This window comes from Protopterus annectens, chromosome 1.part0, assembly GCF_019279795.1.
Source record: "Protopterus annectens isolate FY-2018-M chromosome 1.part0, PAN1.0, whole genome shotgun sequence".
NCBI classification, from domain to species: domain Eukaryota; kingdom Metazoa; phylum Chordata; order Ceratodontiformes; family Protopteridae; genus Protopterus; species Protopterus annectens.
Genome location: NC_056725.1, coordinates 1382740507 through 1382757714, shown reverse-complemented (window position 1 = coordinate 1382757714; position 17208 = coordinate 1382740507). Strand labels below are relative to the sequence as shown.

Genomic DNA, 17208 nt, shown 5'->3' with positions numbered 1-17208 from the left:
GGTATATATGACTATGTGAGGGGTGCAGCAAAATATTTTTTTTTTTTTTTTTAGCATTTAGAGACTGAGCAGCTTTGTTTGATCTTTGTAGTTTCATTTATATGAGTATATGACAAAGCGGCATATACCTATATACACATACACCCTTGTGTTTATAGTTGCTTGCTTTTGTTTGATTTGTTCCTTTCCTACCATTTTTTCCTTGCAGGGCTGTAGCCTCCCATTTTGAGGCAAAAAATCTGTGAAACTTTTTGGTACCCATATTGCCTTTTATATGGCTGTGTTTGAGCCAGTGGCAATTTGGGTGTGTAGAATTTGCCCTAAGGCTTCGGTAGCTGACTATGATTGTAGCCTAGGCAAGGATAATAACCCATATAGCTTAGACTACTGCAACCATGATCTATTAGAGCATCTACTGTTGCGGTAAGTTTACTTATTCATAGAATAATAATTATACAACTGTACTCTCTTAACACACACACAGTTGTTCAACCATGCTTCATTTAATATGTGTTTTTTTTACTTTTTAATGTGTATCACCAGTTCCACAGAAACTGAAGTGTTATTGATATCTTAATGTTCATAGTGGTCTTGAGACTGCTCCCCTAATTCACCCCCCATTAAGCCTGATGTTAGCTGTCAATTATGTAAGTAAATTCTTTTATTTTGTATTTAGTTAGATTTACATTTTGAACATATTTTATAGTGTGTATGATTTATGTTTGTGTATAGTAGACAGTTTAGGTTGATATTTCTATTGTACTAATTTGTATGTTTCCTTGTTTGATCATCTTTTTATTGAATACGTGTCTTATTATCTTCTAAGGGTTACTTATTTTTTTCCTTTAAGGACAATCTATTTGAGTGGCACTTTTCAGTCCGAGGACCTCCAGATTCCGACTTTGATGGGGGAGTTTATCATGGTCGAATAGTTTTACCTCCTGAATATCCGATGAAACCTCCTAGTATTATTCTCTTGACAGTGAGTAAATGCTTCACCTTGAGTATTGAATCATATTTGTTGCAGGTCTTTTATTATGTACATTTGCTGTGTTTTGTATCGTAATTGTGGTTAAAATGTGTTCTTTGATCCTTTCATTTACTTGATTTCCCGTAGCAATAAATTAATATACTTCAGAAATGCGTTTGAGTATTTTAATTTGCCTTTGCCTGCTACTGCTGAGCAGATTATTAATAATCTCATTACCTCTGCCAGGGATGGGAGAACTTTCTTCTGCTACTTTAACTTTTAGTACGTTTTCAAATGTTAAAATTTTCATTTGCTTCTTTTGAGAACATGAGAAACTTAACCTCCTTTCTTCTGAGGTAAAGAATTAATTGCCTTAATTGTATTGCATCTCATGTAACCAAACACTTGTTAAAGGGGGTTATATATTGCATCTCATGTAGCCAAACACTCTTTAAAGAGGGTTATATGATTCTGTTGATGCTATCTCCAGAGCTGCTGCTGTGATGTCAGTTATGAGATTTGCTTTGTTAAGTTATCAGAACATACCAGAATATGTTAAAACTCTTATTTCAACCTCCCATTGAGATGATGTTCTATTTGGCCTTTATGCTTTTGAGGTTAAGACTTGATGAAAGTGGGAATTGATTAAAAGGGTGGCCCATATTTTTCAGCCCTCCTTTTCTGAGTTAAATAAAAACTTTCTGTCAGGCTCCTCCCCCTTTTTTCAAAAATGAGTTTAAACAGCAAAGTGCTAACAAACAGGATTTTGAAAAGAAATGGCAAGGGAGCTGTAAACATGCTCACAAAGTGCTTCTGTATGTCCCAAAAACCTAGGCAGTGAAGGCAGAGCAGTTGAGGAAGCTTGAAATGAGGCTCCTGACATGAGTAGTAGGATGCACACTGTGGGACAGGTGAAAAACATAAGGATGTCGGAGCAGAAGTCAAAGTAATTCTAATTGAGAGAAGGTTAAGGGGAGAGTAGCTTACAGTGGATTGGTTGTGTGTGTAGAAAAGCAAATGGTGCTTTGGTAAATAAGACATGGGAGAGATAAGAATAAACAAGCATTTCTTTGATTAAATGGACTCTTGTTTATGTAAAAGTAAAATAAACATAAAGCAGTAAGTGAGCATTTGAGTGAAGTTCCTATACTACGTAAAGACACAGCAGCACCTTATTTTGGTCCTGCTGTACCTGGTAGACAAATGAAAACCTCTGCTGCGTATCCTTTAGTTAAAGTCCCAGCATTTTACACCTCTGACAGTAGAGAAATTAGGGATATTGTTTGTAAGAATTGGTCAATTTTACAAGTAGATGAGGTCATTAAAAGGATTGTTGGCGAACAACCACGTTTCCTATACAGGAATAAGAAGAATCTTAACAGAATGCTTTGATGTTAAGTTGTCTATCTCGCCTTCATTCTTGCTGGATGGGTTCAGAGCCGATCCTCTGCTCCGACTCGGCCTTCTACTAAAGCTCGAGAGCTATTTACTGGCTCGAGGCCTCCCCATATCCCACAATGCTTGGCGCTAGATACCCAGATCTCGTTTGCCACTTCAGCTACGAGGTTGCATTTTTACTGGCTCAGGTCGTATTAATCCGTTTTTTCTATTTTCAGCTAATATTTAACTGTATTTTTTCTTAGAGATAGATTGTCTTTACCTTGTAGTATAGTTATACTGTGTATCCCCTAGTTTGTCCCACTTAGGAAACTCGTTTTCTGTTAGAGAGTTTCTACCCCCCCCTTGTTTCTTCTCTATTAGTGGCTAAACCCCCCCCCCCCCCTTGTTGTACCTATAGGAGTAGTGTTTAGCCTTCTAGTTTTTTTTTTTGTACATTTTTTATTGAGGTTGTTGTTGTTATTATTAAGTGTGGGTGATATTGATAGTTTTTTTCTGCTTATTATTGTTAGCTTATCTAGTGCGGGCGTGTGAGTGTGTCTGTGTGCCTTGTTTTAAGCACTAGTGTAAGTTTTCTGTCTTTGGTATCCCCGGGCCAGTATGTCCAAGGATACCAAAGTTTCCGGCTTCAAGAAGTGTGACTCGTGCTGTCAGAAGATGTCTCTGACAGATGGTCACACTTCTTGCATTTATTGCTTGGGTTCCCTACACCTGCCGGACTCCTGCTTGGTCTGTCCTGCCTTCAGCCCGAGAGTCCGGCAGGAGCATAGGAACAAGCTTATTTTGAGAGGCCTACTCAAGCCAGAGGGATCCCCTGCAAAGCCTCAGTCGGGGAAATCCTCAAAGCCCGCCAAGCCATCGGGTCCCAGTTCGGAGCCATCGCCGGGCAGAGCATCTGCCTCCACTTCGGCTCCGGCTGGAGCCGACAGCTCTAGACCTCAATTGGCTCTGACTTTACTGTCGTAACCATCATTGGGCCGAAAACGTTCTAGGTACCCTTCCCTAGAATCAGTTCGCTCGGCTCCGAGGTCACCGCTGCTTCAGTCGGAATGAAGCCATAGGTCCCACTCCTCTCGGTCTTCCAGGTTATCTGACCATGACTTTGAGAGGGTGGTCAGTAGACTACTTAAATCACAGGCCCTGGCCAAGATGTTAGCCAGCCCTTCTCAACAGACTGTGGCTGTCCTGGTGTCTTCAGCAGTTCCTCCTCTGACTCCCCTTTTGTGTTCGGAGCCAGAGCTGGTTGGGGCTCGAATCTTGGGAACATCGGAGCCGATACCACACCTTTTGGCTCCTTCCTCGGCTCCGATCTCTTCATTGGTTCCTTCCTTGGAGGGATCTGGGTGCCGGGACTCCCTCGTCGGCTCCGAGGGGGCGAGTGGCATCGGACCCTTGTCCGACCCCGTTCTCCCTCTTGGGGCTTCGGCGCAGGTGAGCTCAGCCCCGACATCGGCCTCGGAGCTGTCCCTCTCGGTGCTGGGAGGGGTTCACGTCTCTTCGGAGTGGGGACCCTCTGCTCTGCCTGACAGGGGCGCCTTCAAGGTCATGAGGAGCGTGCTGACTCCTGAGTCTGCTCCTCGATCGGCCCTTTCAGCTCCTCCCCCCATGGTGCCTGCATTGGTCTCTGGCCACCCTCCTGACCCCAAGCATGGAGAACAGACGCTCCAGGCCACCCCATTGGGCATATCTTCCTCTTCCAAGGCCTCCCCTGATCATTCAGAGGAGCCCCCTTGGAAGAGAAAATGTAAGAGGAAACATGTTGACTCCCCCGAGTCAGTCACGTCTGATACCGACTTGGAGGATTCGGAAGGGTCCCCAAGATCCCCCTCTGAGGATGCCTCTTTTTCAGACATCCTGGAGAGCCTTAAGCAGAGGGGGAACTGGACTGCCCTTAACCCTTCCGAGGATGAGTCGGTGTACCTGGTTCTCACCCTTCCACCTCCTGGGTGTCTCCACCCTTCGATCCGCTCATGGAAGTGGTGGCTCGAAGGGCATGGTCAGCCCCGGACACAGTGGAACCAACTCCCCGCAGGCCCACTAAGTTCATTACAGCCCCACCCGACAAACAATTTCTGACAAAAGGTGTCCCTGTTGATGCCATGGTGGTGGCAGCAGCCACTAAGAAGGAGTTGGCTGACCCTTAGGTGTTTGTCCATCCACCTAATAAAGAGTTTAGGACAATGGACAGGTACGGAAAGCAGATGATGTTCATCGTGCATACAGCTGCAGTCATAACAGATGGGTTCTCCTGCCGTCAGGCGGGTCCTCGGTCGGCCGAATTCCAAAGTCTAGGTCCGGCGTCGGTTGTCGTCGCCTCTTCCCTGACGTCAGTGCGCCAGGGGTATAAAAGAACCAGCCGACGCCATTTTCTTCAGTCTTTCTTGCCACACGGTGCCCGAAGCAGAAGCAGTTCGCAAGTGCCGGTCGGCCAGCTCCTGAAATTACGAAAATTTTGCAACCGAAGTCTTCTTGAAAGCTAAGTACCCCGTTGGGGAAACTTTTCTTGCCTCAGACCGATGTCAGACAAAGTTAATAATTGTATTTCTTGTGGGAAGCAAATACCGCATAAGGATTTTCATTCCCTCTGCATTCCTTGCTTAGGCTCAGACCACGACGTCTCGGTCTGTCGTTTTTGTGCTACATTCAACAAACGCACCATTAAGCGTCGGGCGGAGTTCGCCCAGCACTATTTTGGCAAAAAATTTAACTATATTATGTCGTCGGATACTCCGACTCCAGTTTTGTCTAAAAAATGCAAAGACAAGGACCGACACACGAGGTCCGCGGCCTCTACCGACACCACGCCATAGCCCGACTACAGGTGGTCCGGTTCTCAGCGAGGCGCCTACGCAGCCCCTGCCTACCGACAACACTTCATTGGCGGTGTCTTCTGTGCCCGAGGTCGCTGGCTCCTCAGCCCACACCCCGACTACAGATACCGAAGCTACTCTTGGTGGTGAATCTGAAAATGTAGACAGGTCTGCCTCCTCTCAAGGTGTCTTCAGACCTTCCTCTTCTTTTTCTATAAAGGCTTTCATTAAGTCTAAAGCAGCCATGCATTCTAAGAGACAAGCTCCACAGGGCCCTTCTCCAGGCCCCATGCCTAAAAAACAGATGCTTAAAATGGCTGAGGATATGATTACTCTTATCAGGGGTTCTCAACCCCCCCCCCCTGGACAAAAGGCCCAGAGTGGAGGAAGAATCCCCCTCCTCTGACCAGGCCTCCATTATTTCAGATCACTAGGATGAACAGGAACATTCCTACTCCCCTTTTGAAGATTCTGATGCTGAGGAATCCATTCCCTCTGTCTCCTCCCCAGAGGATTACTCATTTGGGGAAACCCTGCATACCTTAAGGGAACACTTCCACTGGGAAGGCCAGGAGTACTCAGATTCCAAGAAAAGGCTTAGGGATTTCTCTTGCTACCCCAGCACAGGCCTCTGGCTATACCTCCTGTCTTAGACATACTAGATGATGTGTACTCGAAGGCCTGCCTTAACCCAGATTCTTTACCTCCAGCCCCAGTCAAGCCTGACAGGTACTACCGGGTTCCTGACTCACACCAATTTTTATACAAAAGCCATGCGGCTGACCCAGAAACTATCTCACAGGGCCCCAAGGGAATTAAGGCCACCACTGCTAAAAACCCATTACCTTCCGAGAGAGATTCCAGATCCTTAGAAAGGTGGGGAAAAAAGGTATACACCTCGGCCACCTTAAACATGAGGGCATTAAACTGCCAGTTCCATATGCCTAAAGTACCAACAGTTTCTGTTATCACAGTTGAGAAGTAAAATGTCACAACCTGAACAACCAGACTTGAAGGAGTTGCAGGATTTGATGCATAGTGCAGAACAAGTGGGTAAACATACCTTGCAATGTGGTTTTGATGCTCTAGAGGCCTCATGTAGAGCTGCTGTTACAGGATCAGTCATAAGTAGACATGCCTGGCTCAAGGAGCAAACCTTACCAGATCATGTCAAAGCTAAATTACTAGATGCCCCTCTACAAAAGGATGTATTATTTGGTGTTAAAGCTGAGGAGGTATTAAAGAAAATGGAGGAAAAGGCTAAATCAATGCAAACAGTGAAAGATTTTCTACTGGTACAACCTCCACATTTCAGTAGAAATTGGCCTTCCAAAAATTGGTCCTTTCCAGCCACGGACAGACCCCAAAGAGGTAGATACAGGCGCCCGAGGGGCAGAGGGCAATCTCAAGGATCGTTTAGAGGCAGACAATGGCAAGCTCCTACACAAAGAGGTGGTGAGGATAGTTCGCAGCCATTCAGAAAGCAAGCCCAATGACTTTCCCCTTTGCAAGCCAAGCAAGGCTCAAATGGCAGCACCCTTAGGCGGAAAACTGGCATTATTTTCAAAAAATTGGCATATTGTCACAAAAGACAAATGGATCCTGGACATTATAAACAGAGGCAACAGATTCCATTTTCACACCCTTCCAAAAATTACAGGCATGCCAAACCTGTCACACAATCAAAGGGCAGAGACACAAAGACAAATTTCAGATCTCATGGACATGAAAGCTATTCAAGAGGTACCTACTCACGAACAAGGTCAAGGTTTTTATTCCAGACTATTCCTGGTACCAAGGAAGGGAAAAGATTGGAGACGTATTTTGGACCTATCTATCCTAAACACATTTTTACTCGTACCAAAATTCAAGATGCTCACATTACAGCAGCTTCTTCCCATGCTGGGCAAGGAGTCTTGGCTGGTAACATTGGACCTCAAGGAGGCATGCCTGCATGTCCCAATCAGACAAAATTGCAGAAGATACCTCAGATTTCTTGCAGGTTCAACCCATTATCAATTCTCTGCATTGCCCTTTGGCTTATCTACTGCGCCCAGAGTATTCACGAAATGCCTGGCATCAGTAATTGCCTACTGCAGACTTCAAGGGATACAAATATACCCATATTTGGATGACTGCCTGATCCAAGCGGACAGCAAGCACATACTTCTGAAACATCTGGCTTTTGTAATAATGTTGTTGAATTCTCCGGGATACACAGTCAACAAAAAGAAATCAAGGCTACTACCCTCTCAGAAAATAATTTTCCTGGGTGCCAACTTGGACACAAACACCCAGATGGCCTACCTCACGCCAGAGAAGCAGGGGCAACTAACTCAATACTTCAGAACACTAGCAAATTTCGCCAGGCTGACTGCAAGGAAAATCCTGCAGGCTCTGGGATTCATGGCATCTTGCATCCTACTAATCCCATGTGCAAAGCTGCATATGAGGAAACTTCAATGGTACCTGAAAAACCTATGGTCTCAACACAGCCACAGTTTGGAAACAATAATACCACTAATTCCATGTCTTCAAAAGGAATTTCTGTGGTGGGCTCAAGCATGCCAAACAAACACAGGTCTCCCATTCTGCAAGCCTCAAGCAAATCAAGTCATCACAACAGACGCCTCGGACTACGCCTGGGGGGCGCACATGACAGAGGGCAAATGGTCCCAAAAAGAAAAGCACCTTCACATCAATCAAAAGGAAATGCTAGCAGTAATAAATGCTATTATAGCTTTCAAAGACCTTCTGCATCCAGGTCAGCTGTTGGACAGACAAAACCACAGTAATGTGGTACATAAACAGGGAGGAACCCATTCATACCCCCTATGCAGGCTGGCCATGTCACTTTGGAACATGGCTCTGGAATTACAAATCGAACTTCAAGCACAGTACTTGCCAGGCAAGGAAAAAACGCTGGCAGACAACCTAAGTAGAAATATGACAGATCCACATGAATGGAAGTTGCATCCTCAAGTTTTTACAGAGATAATTCAAGCATGGGGAAGGCCAGACATAGATCTCTTTGCCTCCCACAAAAATCACCTATTGACAAAATTCTGCTCAAGGACTTTTCATCCACAGGCCTGGAGAGTGGACGCTCTCTCTTTCAGTTGGACAACAATGACAGCTTATGCCTCTTCCTCTGCTGCCCAAAGTTCTATTAAAAACCAGAGCAGACAGACCAAAGATGATTCTCATTGCTCTAGACTGGCCAAGACAGCACTGGTACCCACTCCTGAGGAGCCTGACGCATTCCCCTCCATGGACCCTACCTCTAATGCCTCTTCTTCTGACTTAGCACAGCTTCAAAACTCTTCACAGTCAGCTGAAAACACTCAATCTGGCCTCATGGAAGATTCCTTAACATCACAACAGACCCTACTCTCCAAGGAGGTGCAGTATGTCATTTTGGAGGCCAGAAGGCCATCTACTAGAAAAGCTTACTCCGCAAAATGGAAACGGTTTTGTGCCTGGAATGAGAAAAAGGGCCAGACTCCTGGAAAACTGAATTTAACAAATCAAATTTTACAGTATCTAGCTGAGCTGCTAAGCAGTGGACTTTCATTCTCCTCCATCAAAACCCATGCCTCAGCCATTTCTGCAGAATGCAACACTGATCCACCTTTATTCTCTCACCCCTTCTTAAGACAGTTCCTCAGAGGGGCTAAGAATATAAAACCCCCAAGGAAACCACCAACACCTGCTTGGGATCTCAATTTCATTCTAGAAAAGCTGACCTTGCCTCCTTTTGAGCCAGCTGCCTCAACAGATTTGCAATATTTGTCCTGGAAAACAGCTTTCCTTCTGGCTATCACCTCAGCTCGTAGGGTATCGGAACTACAAGTCGTCATGGCTGTGCAGCCTTTTGTCATCTTCCATCAGGACAGAGTTTCCTTATGAACCAACCCATCCTTTATGCCAAAGGTGGTATCCAGGGTAGCTTTGAATCAGGCTATACACTTACCTACCTTCTACCCTAATCCTCAAAACAAAGGGGAGAGACTACTACATTCCTTGGATATCCACAGACAGCTGCGTTATTATTTGGACAGAACAAAGCCTTTCAGAAAATCAGAACAGCTCTTTGTGTCCTATGCTGTAGGAGCTCAAGGGAAGCCAATTTCCAAACAGACAACCTCAAAATGGATAGCCCACTGCATACGCTTTTGTTACTCTTTTCATGGTAAAACTGTACCTGCAGGCATCAGATCTCACTCCACAAGGGCCACAGCTACCTCTGCAGCTTTCCTCAGAGGAGTTCCTACCAAAGATATTTTGGAAGCAGCCACTTGGAGTTCTGTGCATACCTTCTCCAAGCACTACCACCTACCATTATACTCCAAAACTAGAGCAGGCTTTGCCACTGCAGTCTTGCAGGGCATTCTGGCTCCTCCTAGTTCCACCTAGTGCCTACCACCCCTTTCTTAGCTTTGGGATTCTACCCATCTGTTATGACTGCAGCTGTATGCACGATGAACATAGTACAGTTTTGTACCTACCATAAATGTAGATGTTCGAGTGCTAATACAGCTGCAGTCCAGGTTTCCCTCCCTCCTTCCCCTCTTGGGACAGGCCTATTGGCTAACACCTCCTCATACAACCTGATTGGGGTATTCTTTTATGGTGTATTTGCTTACAACTACTGTATTTTGATTATATTGCATTGCTTTATTTCACAAATTTATGTATTGCCTTCCTTCTGGGGGCACCTGACATCTGGGCGAGAAAAACTGAAGAAAATGGCGTTGGCTGGTTCTTTTATACCCCTGGCGCACTGACGTCAGGGAAGAGGCGACGACAACCGACGCCGGACCTAGACTTTGGAATTCGGCCGACCGAGGACCCGCCTGACGGCAGGAGAACCCATCTGTTATGACTGCAGCTGTATTAGCACTCGAACATCTACATTTATGGTAGGTACAAAACTGTACTTTTTCTTCAGCGACTTTTTCAATGCGGTCGCTGAATTATCTGTGCCATTTCACCCGCCTTCAAAGGGATCTTCTCAAGGAACTGGGTGATACCCTTCAGGATCCATCAGCTGTGGGGGTTCAGGATAAGATTAACTCCCAGCTGGCGACCCTTAATTCTATCGTCATGCGGCTCATTTCTTATGCAGCCGATGGGGTGAGTAGGGCCGCAGGTGCAGGCATGGCTTTGAGAAGACATGCCTGGATGTGGTTGTGTAATTTTACTGACCCCTTTAAGGCGTTCTTCACCAATACCCCCTTCGATAGTTCCGCTCTGTTTGGACCACAGGTGAAGGATACCCTTACCAGGTGTGAGCAGGAAGGCAAGACTCTCTCTGCTGTGGGAGTCCGTTTTTCTACTCCCTCTAGACCATACCCTAAAGGTCAAAAGAGTGGAAAAATGTGGTTTCGGAAACCCTAGAGACTCGTGCCTGACACACGTGGCGAGTTTCCCTCCAGGGGCAGAGGAGGGATAATAGACACCGCCCGAGGGGCAGAGGGGGTCCGCAAAATCAGGGTAGCAGAGTGTCTTTCTCTGACAAACCCTTTCAGCACCCCTGAGGGGCTGCCCGATTGTCCACCTTCGGAGGCAGTCAGGGGAAGATTGTCACTGTACCTAGAAGCCTGGCAACTCCTCACACAAGACAAATGGATACGGTCCATCATATCCGAGGGTTACAAAGTCCCCTTTGTCCACACCCCTGTACAAACAACCAGGTCCCTTCCAGATGTTCCACCCGGTCTAAAGGAACAAGCAGTGCTAGAAATTTGAAAACTGCTAAAAAAAAGGGCCATCCAGCCAGTCCCAGCAGACCAGCAAGGATCCGGGATTTACTCCAAGTTCTTTTTAGTACCAAAAAAGACAGGGGACTGGAGACCCAGTTTGGATCTCAGCAGGTTAAACAAATCTGTTCAAAGAACGAAGTTCCGGATGGTCACGCTTCAGTCCATTCTACCCTTTTTGGGTCAGGACAATTGGATGTGCTCCACAGACCTTCAGGATGCGTACTACCATATCAAAATGGACTGACGCTCCAGAAGGTTTCTCCGCTTCCGGCTGGGAGCTAGTCACTATCAATTCAGAGCCCTGCCCTTTGGTCTCACCACAGCCCCCAGGGTGTTCACCAAATGCATGGCAGTGGTTACGGCTCACCTGAGATGGTGAGGATTCCAGGTGTTTCCATATCTAGATGACTGGCTCCTTAGTGCTTCCACCAGGCATCAGCTACTGCGAGCCAGGGATTATACCATCCAAACTTGCTCCCTAGGTATCTCAATCAATTTCTAAAAGTTTGCATTGTCGCCTTGTCAATCTATAACCTTTATAGGCGCAAGATTAAATACAAAAGAGCTGCCTGCAAAACTTCCTTTAGACAGAGTATCAGACATTCGCCGACATGTGCAGGTCTTACTACAGTGCAAGAGGATTCAGGCCAAATTTGTACTGAAAACTTTGGGTCTCATGGCAGCAGCAATCACATTACTTCTCCTGGCTCGTTTTCACATACGGATTCTTCAGTGGATGCGTTTTACCCAGTAGTCCTTTCAACAACTTCCGATGTCTCACAAAATAATAATCACTTAATCTTGCAAAGACCACCTGGCTTGGTGGATGGTCTCCCCTCTAGTACTTCAGGGCAGACCATTTGTTCTTCCTCCTCCTGTTGCCATGGTGACCATGGATGCCTCCCTGATTGGGTGGGCATTTTCAGGGCAGGACTGTCCAGGGAACTTGGCAACCTCTAGAGTACCACTTGCACATAAACGTCTTGGAGATGAGAGCGGTGCTTTTAGCATTGCAAGCTCTTCAGGACTCTCTACCCACCGGGACTATTGCAATTCAAACAGACAATATGTCTGTAGTGTGGTACATCAACAAGCAGGGCGGAACCAAGTCCTATCCCTTATGTCGAGAAGCACTCAGACTCTGGCAGTGGGCGATCTCCTCTCAACGGTTTCTGATAGCAACGCACATCCCCGGGAAGTCCAACGTCATAGCGGACAGGCTAAGCAGAGCTATTCTCATGCCTCACAAGTGGTCTCTCAATCAGTCAGTAGCAGACAAAATCTTCCACAGATGGGGTCAACCTTGCTGCGACCTTTTCGCTACTCCTCTCAACAGCAAGTGTGATGATTTCTTCACTCTCTTCCCCCTCCCTGGCCACTCCCTTAGAGATGCTCTAGTTCACGATTGGCCCCGGGGTCTTCTGTATGCATTTCCACCTTTTCCCCTAATTCCCAAACTAATTCAGAAGGCGACCGCATTGGGATCCAGGGTGATCCTCATTGCACCTTACTGCCCTCAACAAATTTGGTTCCCATTCCTGCATCGTCACCTGCTGGAGCAGCCTTGGCATCTGGACCCAGTGCCAGACCTCCTGGTCCATCAGTCGGGCGGGCTGCACCAATACCTTCAGTCTCTCAACCTCACAGCTTGGTTGCTCCACTTCCAACCTTAGCCAGGCTTCCACATATTTCTCAGCCGGTGCGTGAAATCATCCTTTCTTTGCACAAATCTACTACCAGGAAGACTTTTGCTAGTAAGTGGGAAACCTTTATCTTTCTGGACAGAGGCTAGAAATATAGACCCCTTTACAGCCCCTGTCCATCACGTTCTAGATTTTTTAGCAGAACTTTTTCGAGCTGGTTCTTCGTCTGCCACCATTAGGGTCCAATTGGCTGCTATTGCAAATTTCCACACTGGCCTGTCTGAAACCAGCATCATGTCCCACAAACTTTGCAAGGCCTTTCTTAGAGGGACTATTTTACTTAGGCCCCCGGTCAGAGATCCCCCGCCTCCGTGGGATTTAAACCTGATATTAGCTTTCTTGATTCTCCATCCTTTTGAACCTGCAGTCTCCTGTTCCTTAAATTTACTCTCCTGGAAGACTCTCTTTTTAGTAGCCATCACCTCAGCTAGGAGAGTTTCGGAATTTCAAGCCCTCTGTATTCGCCCTCCTTATCTTGTTTTTCACAAGGATAGAGTTTCACTCGGGACTAATCCTTCTTTTCTGCCCAAGATACCTTCCGAAACAAACCTGAATCAGGCTATTGATCTACCTGTCTTTTTTTCCTAACTATTCGAACAAAGCTGAACAAAAGTTACACCAATTGGACGTTCATAGGCAATTACGTTTTTATTTGGATAGGACTAAGCAAACAAGAAAATCGGACCAACTCTTCCTGTCCTATGCTGAGGGTAAACAAGGCCTGCCAGTTTCCAAAGTAACCTTATCCAGGTGGTTGGCCGCTATTATTACTTTGATTTATCAACTGAGACATAAAGAACTCCCTACAAAACCAAAAGCTCATGCCACCAGAGCGTTGGCTACTTCGGTAGCTTTTCAAGCAAGACTACCAATGGAATCTATTTGTGCTGCAGCCACATGGGCCACTCCTCATACTTTCATTTCACATTATAAGTTGGATGTGGCCTCTAGGAGTCGAGCTGATTTTGGTTCCACTGTGCTCAGGAGTCTGTTCCGATGAGCCACCCAGGACTAAGGTGCTAGGGACGCTGTCCCATCCAGCAAGAATGAAGGCGAGATAGACAACTTAACATTAAGAAGTTATGTACCTACCATAATGTTCCATGTTAGTTGTCTTCTTCTCGCCTTCTTTCTTGCGTCCCACCCTCCACCCCCCTAGCCTGGACAGACTAAGATGAGTCCCTTTTTGAGGCCTTCTTCCTCTGGCTGAGTCTTATCTGGGTTATGTCCTCCTCTGTTTTAGTACTGTAGGTAAACCTTGTAGTTTGGATAGGTGTCCTTGAAATTTTTCTATGGTGTTAGCTCTGCCAAACGAGATCTGGGTATCTAGCACCAAGCATTGTGGGATATGGAGAGGCCTCGAGCCAGTAAATAGCTCTCGAGCTTTAGTAGAAGGCCGAGTCGGAGCCAAGGATCGGCTCCGAACCCATCCAGCAAGAAAGAAGGCGAGAAGAAGACAACTAACATGGAACGTTATGGTAGGTACATAACTTCTTATTATCCACGTAATAGTAAGGAAGATCTGCATGAAGGATGTACTAAGCCATGTGGACAGTGTAATTTTTGTATGTACATAGACAGTAATAGACTGTTTTTTCATCCTGACTTAGAGTGAATTTGTAATATCAGCAATAGCTAATTGTATGACCCCTAATTTAGTCTATTTAGCTGTATGTCAGAATTGTAGTTCATTTTATGTTGGTAAAACGAACAGGCCTTTTAGAGATAGGATACGTGAACCTGTTTAACATATTAGAAGAAATTCAGTACATAATGCTTTAGCTAAACATGTTATGCATTATGATGATACTCACCGGTTCACATTCAGAGCCCTAGAAGTTATATCCCCCAGCATTCGTGAAGGAGACATCAGGAATTATACCGAATATAGGGAGAATAATTGGATTATTAAGTTAAGAGCGGATAGAGGCAAGGGTCTTAATGACAGGGCATCTATTAAACCCTTATTGAGAAAACATCGGAATATTAGGTAGAAAATAACATACTACCTTATAAGTAGTCCATCTGGTTCATACATGAATATATTGTTAGTCACCTCAACTTGGACCGAACCACAAAAGGAGGGGGAGTATCGATATTCATCAAAGATACTCACACCTCCAGGTTGGTGGCAAAGCACGAAGCATCAGAGACTATCCATGTGCAACTAACAGTGGGTAAAACTACCTTCCGGTTTATAGCCTGCTACAGACCACCCTCCCAAACCCAGGAACCCCACTCGGCCTTCCTGAGAACACTGGAAAATATGAAGGTCTCCCCAAACACCATTATATTGGGCGACTTCAACTACCCAAACATAGACTGGGAGCATTACTCTAACTCCAACACCCTAGCCCAAAGGTTCCTAGAATTTATAAACTCAAATGCTATGGAACAACTTGTTACCACTCCCACAAGAGGGGAAAACTTACTGGACCTGATCATCACCAACATGGGGACTCTATGCTCCAGACCAGAAGTGTATCCCTCACTGGTAAGATCAGACCATAAACTAATCTCACTGGATATTCACATCCCGACCCCACCCCCTGCCCAGAAAACCACAGTGAAAAACTTCTCTAAAGCAAATTTCACACTCCTCAAAACTGAGGTGGAATCCTTCAAAGCCCCCGGGCCTGTGGAAAATACGGCCCAGACCGCAGAATCCTTTATAAACACATTCTATGAACACCTTCAGGAATGCATGGATCATGTGATCCCAAATAAAACCAAGACCCAGTCCTCCAAAGGCAGACGTCCTGTCTGGTGGACCCCAGCCATAAACAAACTATACAATAGAAGGAGGAAGCTACTAAATGATAGAGCAAAATCCCAAAAAGGGAAGGCATCACTGATCAGTATTAGCAAAAAACTATGGGCACACATAAAATTGTCTAAGGATAGCTTCGAGAGAAAAATTGCACAGGACACTAAGGATAATCACAAGGCTTTCTTTAGTTATGTTAGGAACCTGGGTGGTAATTCCCAGATATGCTCAGAATTAGTCCAAAATGACAAAAAATACACCGAACCCACAGACATTGCCAACATCCTTGCTGACAGGTTCAGCGCAAACCCCCCCTCCCCACCAAAAGGGCAAATATCTATCCCAGCAGAGTGCTGCCCCCCTGACATCTCAGATGCTCAGGTTAGAGCCGCCCTCTCCAAAGCAAAAAACACAGCATCAATGGGACCAGACGGTGTCCCGGGCTGCGTCCTACATGAACTCCAAGAAGAGCTAAACCCAAACATAAAACTACTGTTCAATCTCAGCCTTACTACAGGATATGTGCCCAAAGAGTGGCGTACAGCAACAGTGGTCCCTCTCCATAAAGGTGGTGCCTCAACGGATCCTGGAAACTATCGCCCCATAAGCCTGACTAGCTTGGTCTGCAAAGCTATGGAAAGGATCATCATGGACCTCATAAATAAAGATATTGGGGACCTACAAACACTGGATCCTACCCAGTTCGGCTTTGTTAAGGGCAGATCCTGCCTCTTAAACCTGGTTGATTTCTTTAAAACAGTCACCAAGGCCATTGACGAGGGGAAGGTGGTCCACACAGCCTACCTGGACCTCGCAAAAGCCTTCGATACAATACCCCACTCGGGCATTATAGATAAGCTCACCAGCTTAAATATAAACTCCTATGTCACTAGATGGATTGCAAACTGGCTCAAGGACAGAACCCACATGGTTAAAATTGCTGGAGCCATGTCAGACTCCAAACCAGTTACAAGTGGTGTCCCACAAGGCTCAGTCCTGGGACCTCTCTTGTTCGGTATATATTTCTCGGAGGTACAGGCCAACACGGAGGGACTGTGGCTGACCAAGTTCGCAGATGACTGCAAACTGGGCGCCATAATCGACTCTTCAGTCGACACAAGCATCCTCCAAAAGGGCCTCATAGAAACAGACAACTGGTGCCAGAGCCATGGCCTCAAGCTAAATGCCAAAAAGTGTATAGTCATCCCCTTTGGCAAAAACAAAGTGCCCACAAATTACCACATAGGTGGTAATCCATTAAGTACAGAAGAAGTAATTAGGGACCTGGGGACCCAAGTTGATAGCAGTCTCTCATTTGACAACCACGTGGCCAAAGTGGTTAGAAAAACATTTTATATAGCCCACCTAATCATGAAGGGATTCACATCTAGATCAGGGGACATCATCGTGCCTCTTTACTCATCCCTCATCAGGCCCATAATTGAGTACAGTGCCCCTTTTGGGATGTACCTTACCAGACACCTGCGGCAACTGGAAAGACCCCAAAAGTACCTCACCAAGAGGATCAAAGGGCTCAAACAGATGCCATATGCTGCCCGGTTAAAGAAACTCCAGCTCTACTCAGTGGCATACCGCCTGTTCAGAGACGATCTGTGCCTGACGTATAAAGCCATGTCCAACCCGGAATTAATGGACATGCTGCACCTCAGAAAATCCAAATCCCATCGAGCTACGTGCTCTAGAGACTTGAACCTCAGCACTGAAATAAATAAGACATGCTGGAGGGACAGATTCATAACCCAGAGGCTCCCTTCACTCTGGAATAAAATCCCAA

The 17208-nt window shown here is 45.8% G+C and overlaps 1 protein-coding gene across 2 annotated transcripts in view; it reads left to right on the top strand.

The window, feature by feature from the left end:
* The window catches only part of UBE2J1 (ubiquitin conjugating enzyme E2 J1), an 873843-nt gene that overhangs the window by 355331 nt on the left and 501304 nt on the right, over positions 1–17208 (top strand). For both annotated transcript variants that reach the window (XM_044067059.1, XM_044067069.1), the window contains one exon: positions 851–982. In XM_044067059.1, the coding sequence (XP_043922994.1) occupies positions 851–982 (132 nt within the window). The remainder of the gene's footprint in view (positions 1–850; positions 983–17208) is intronic.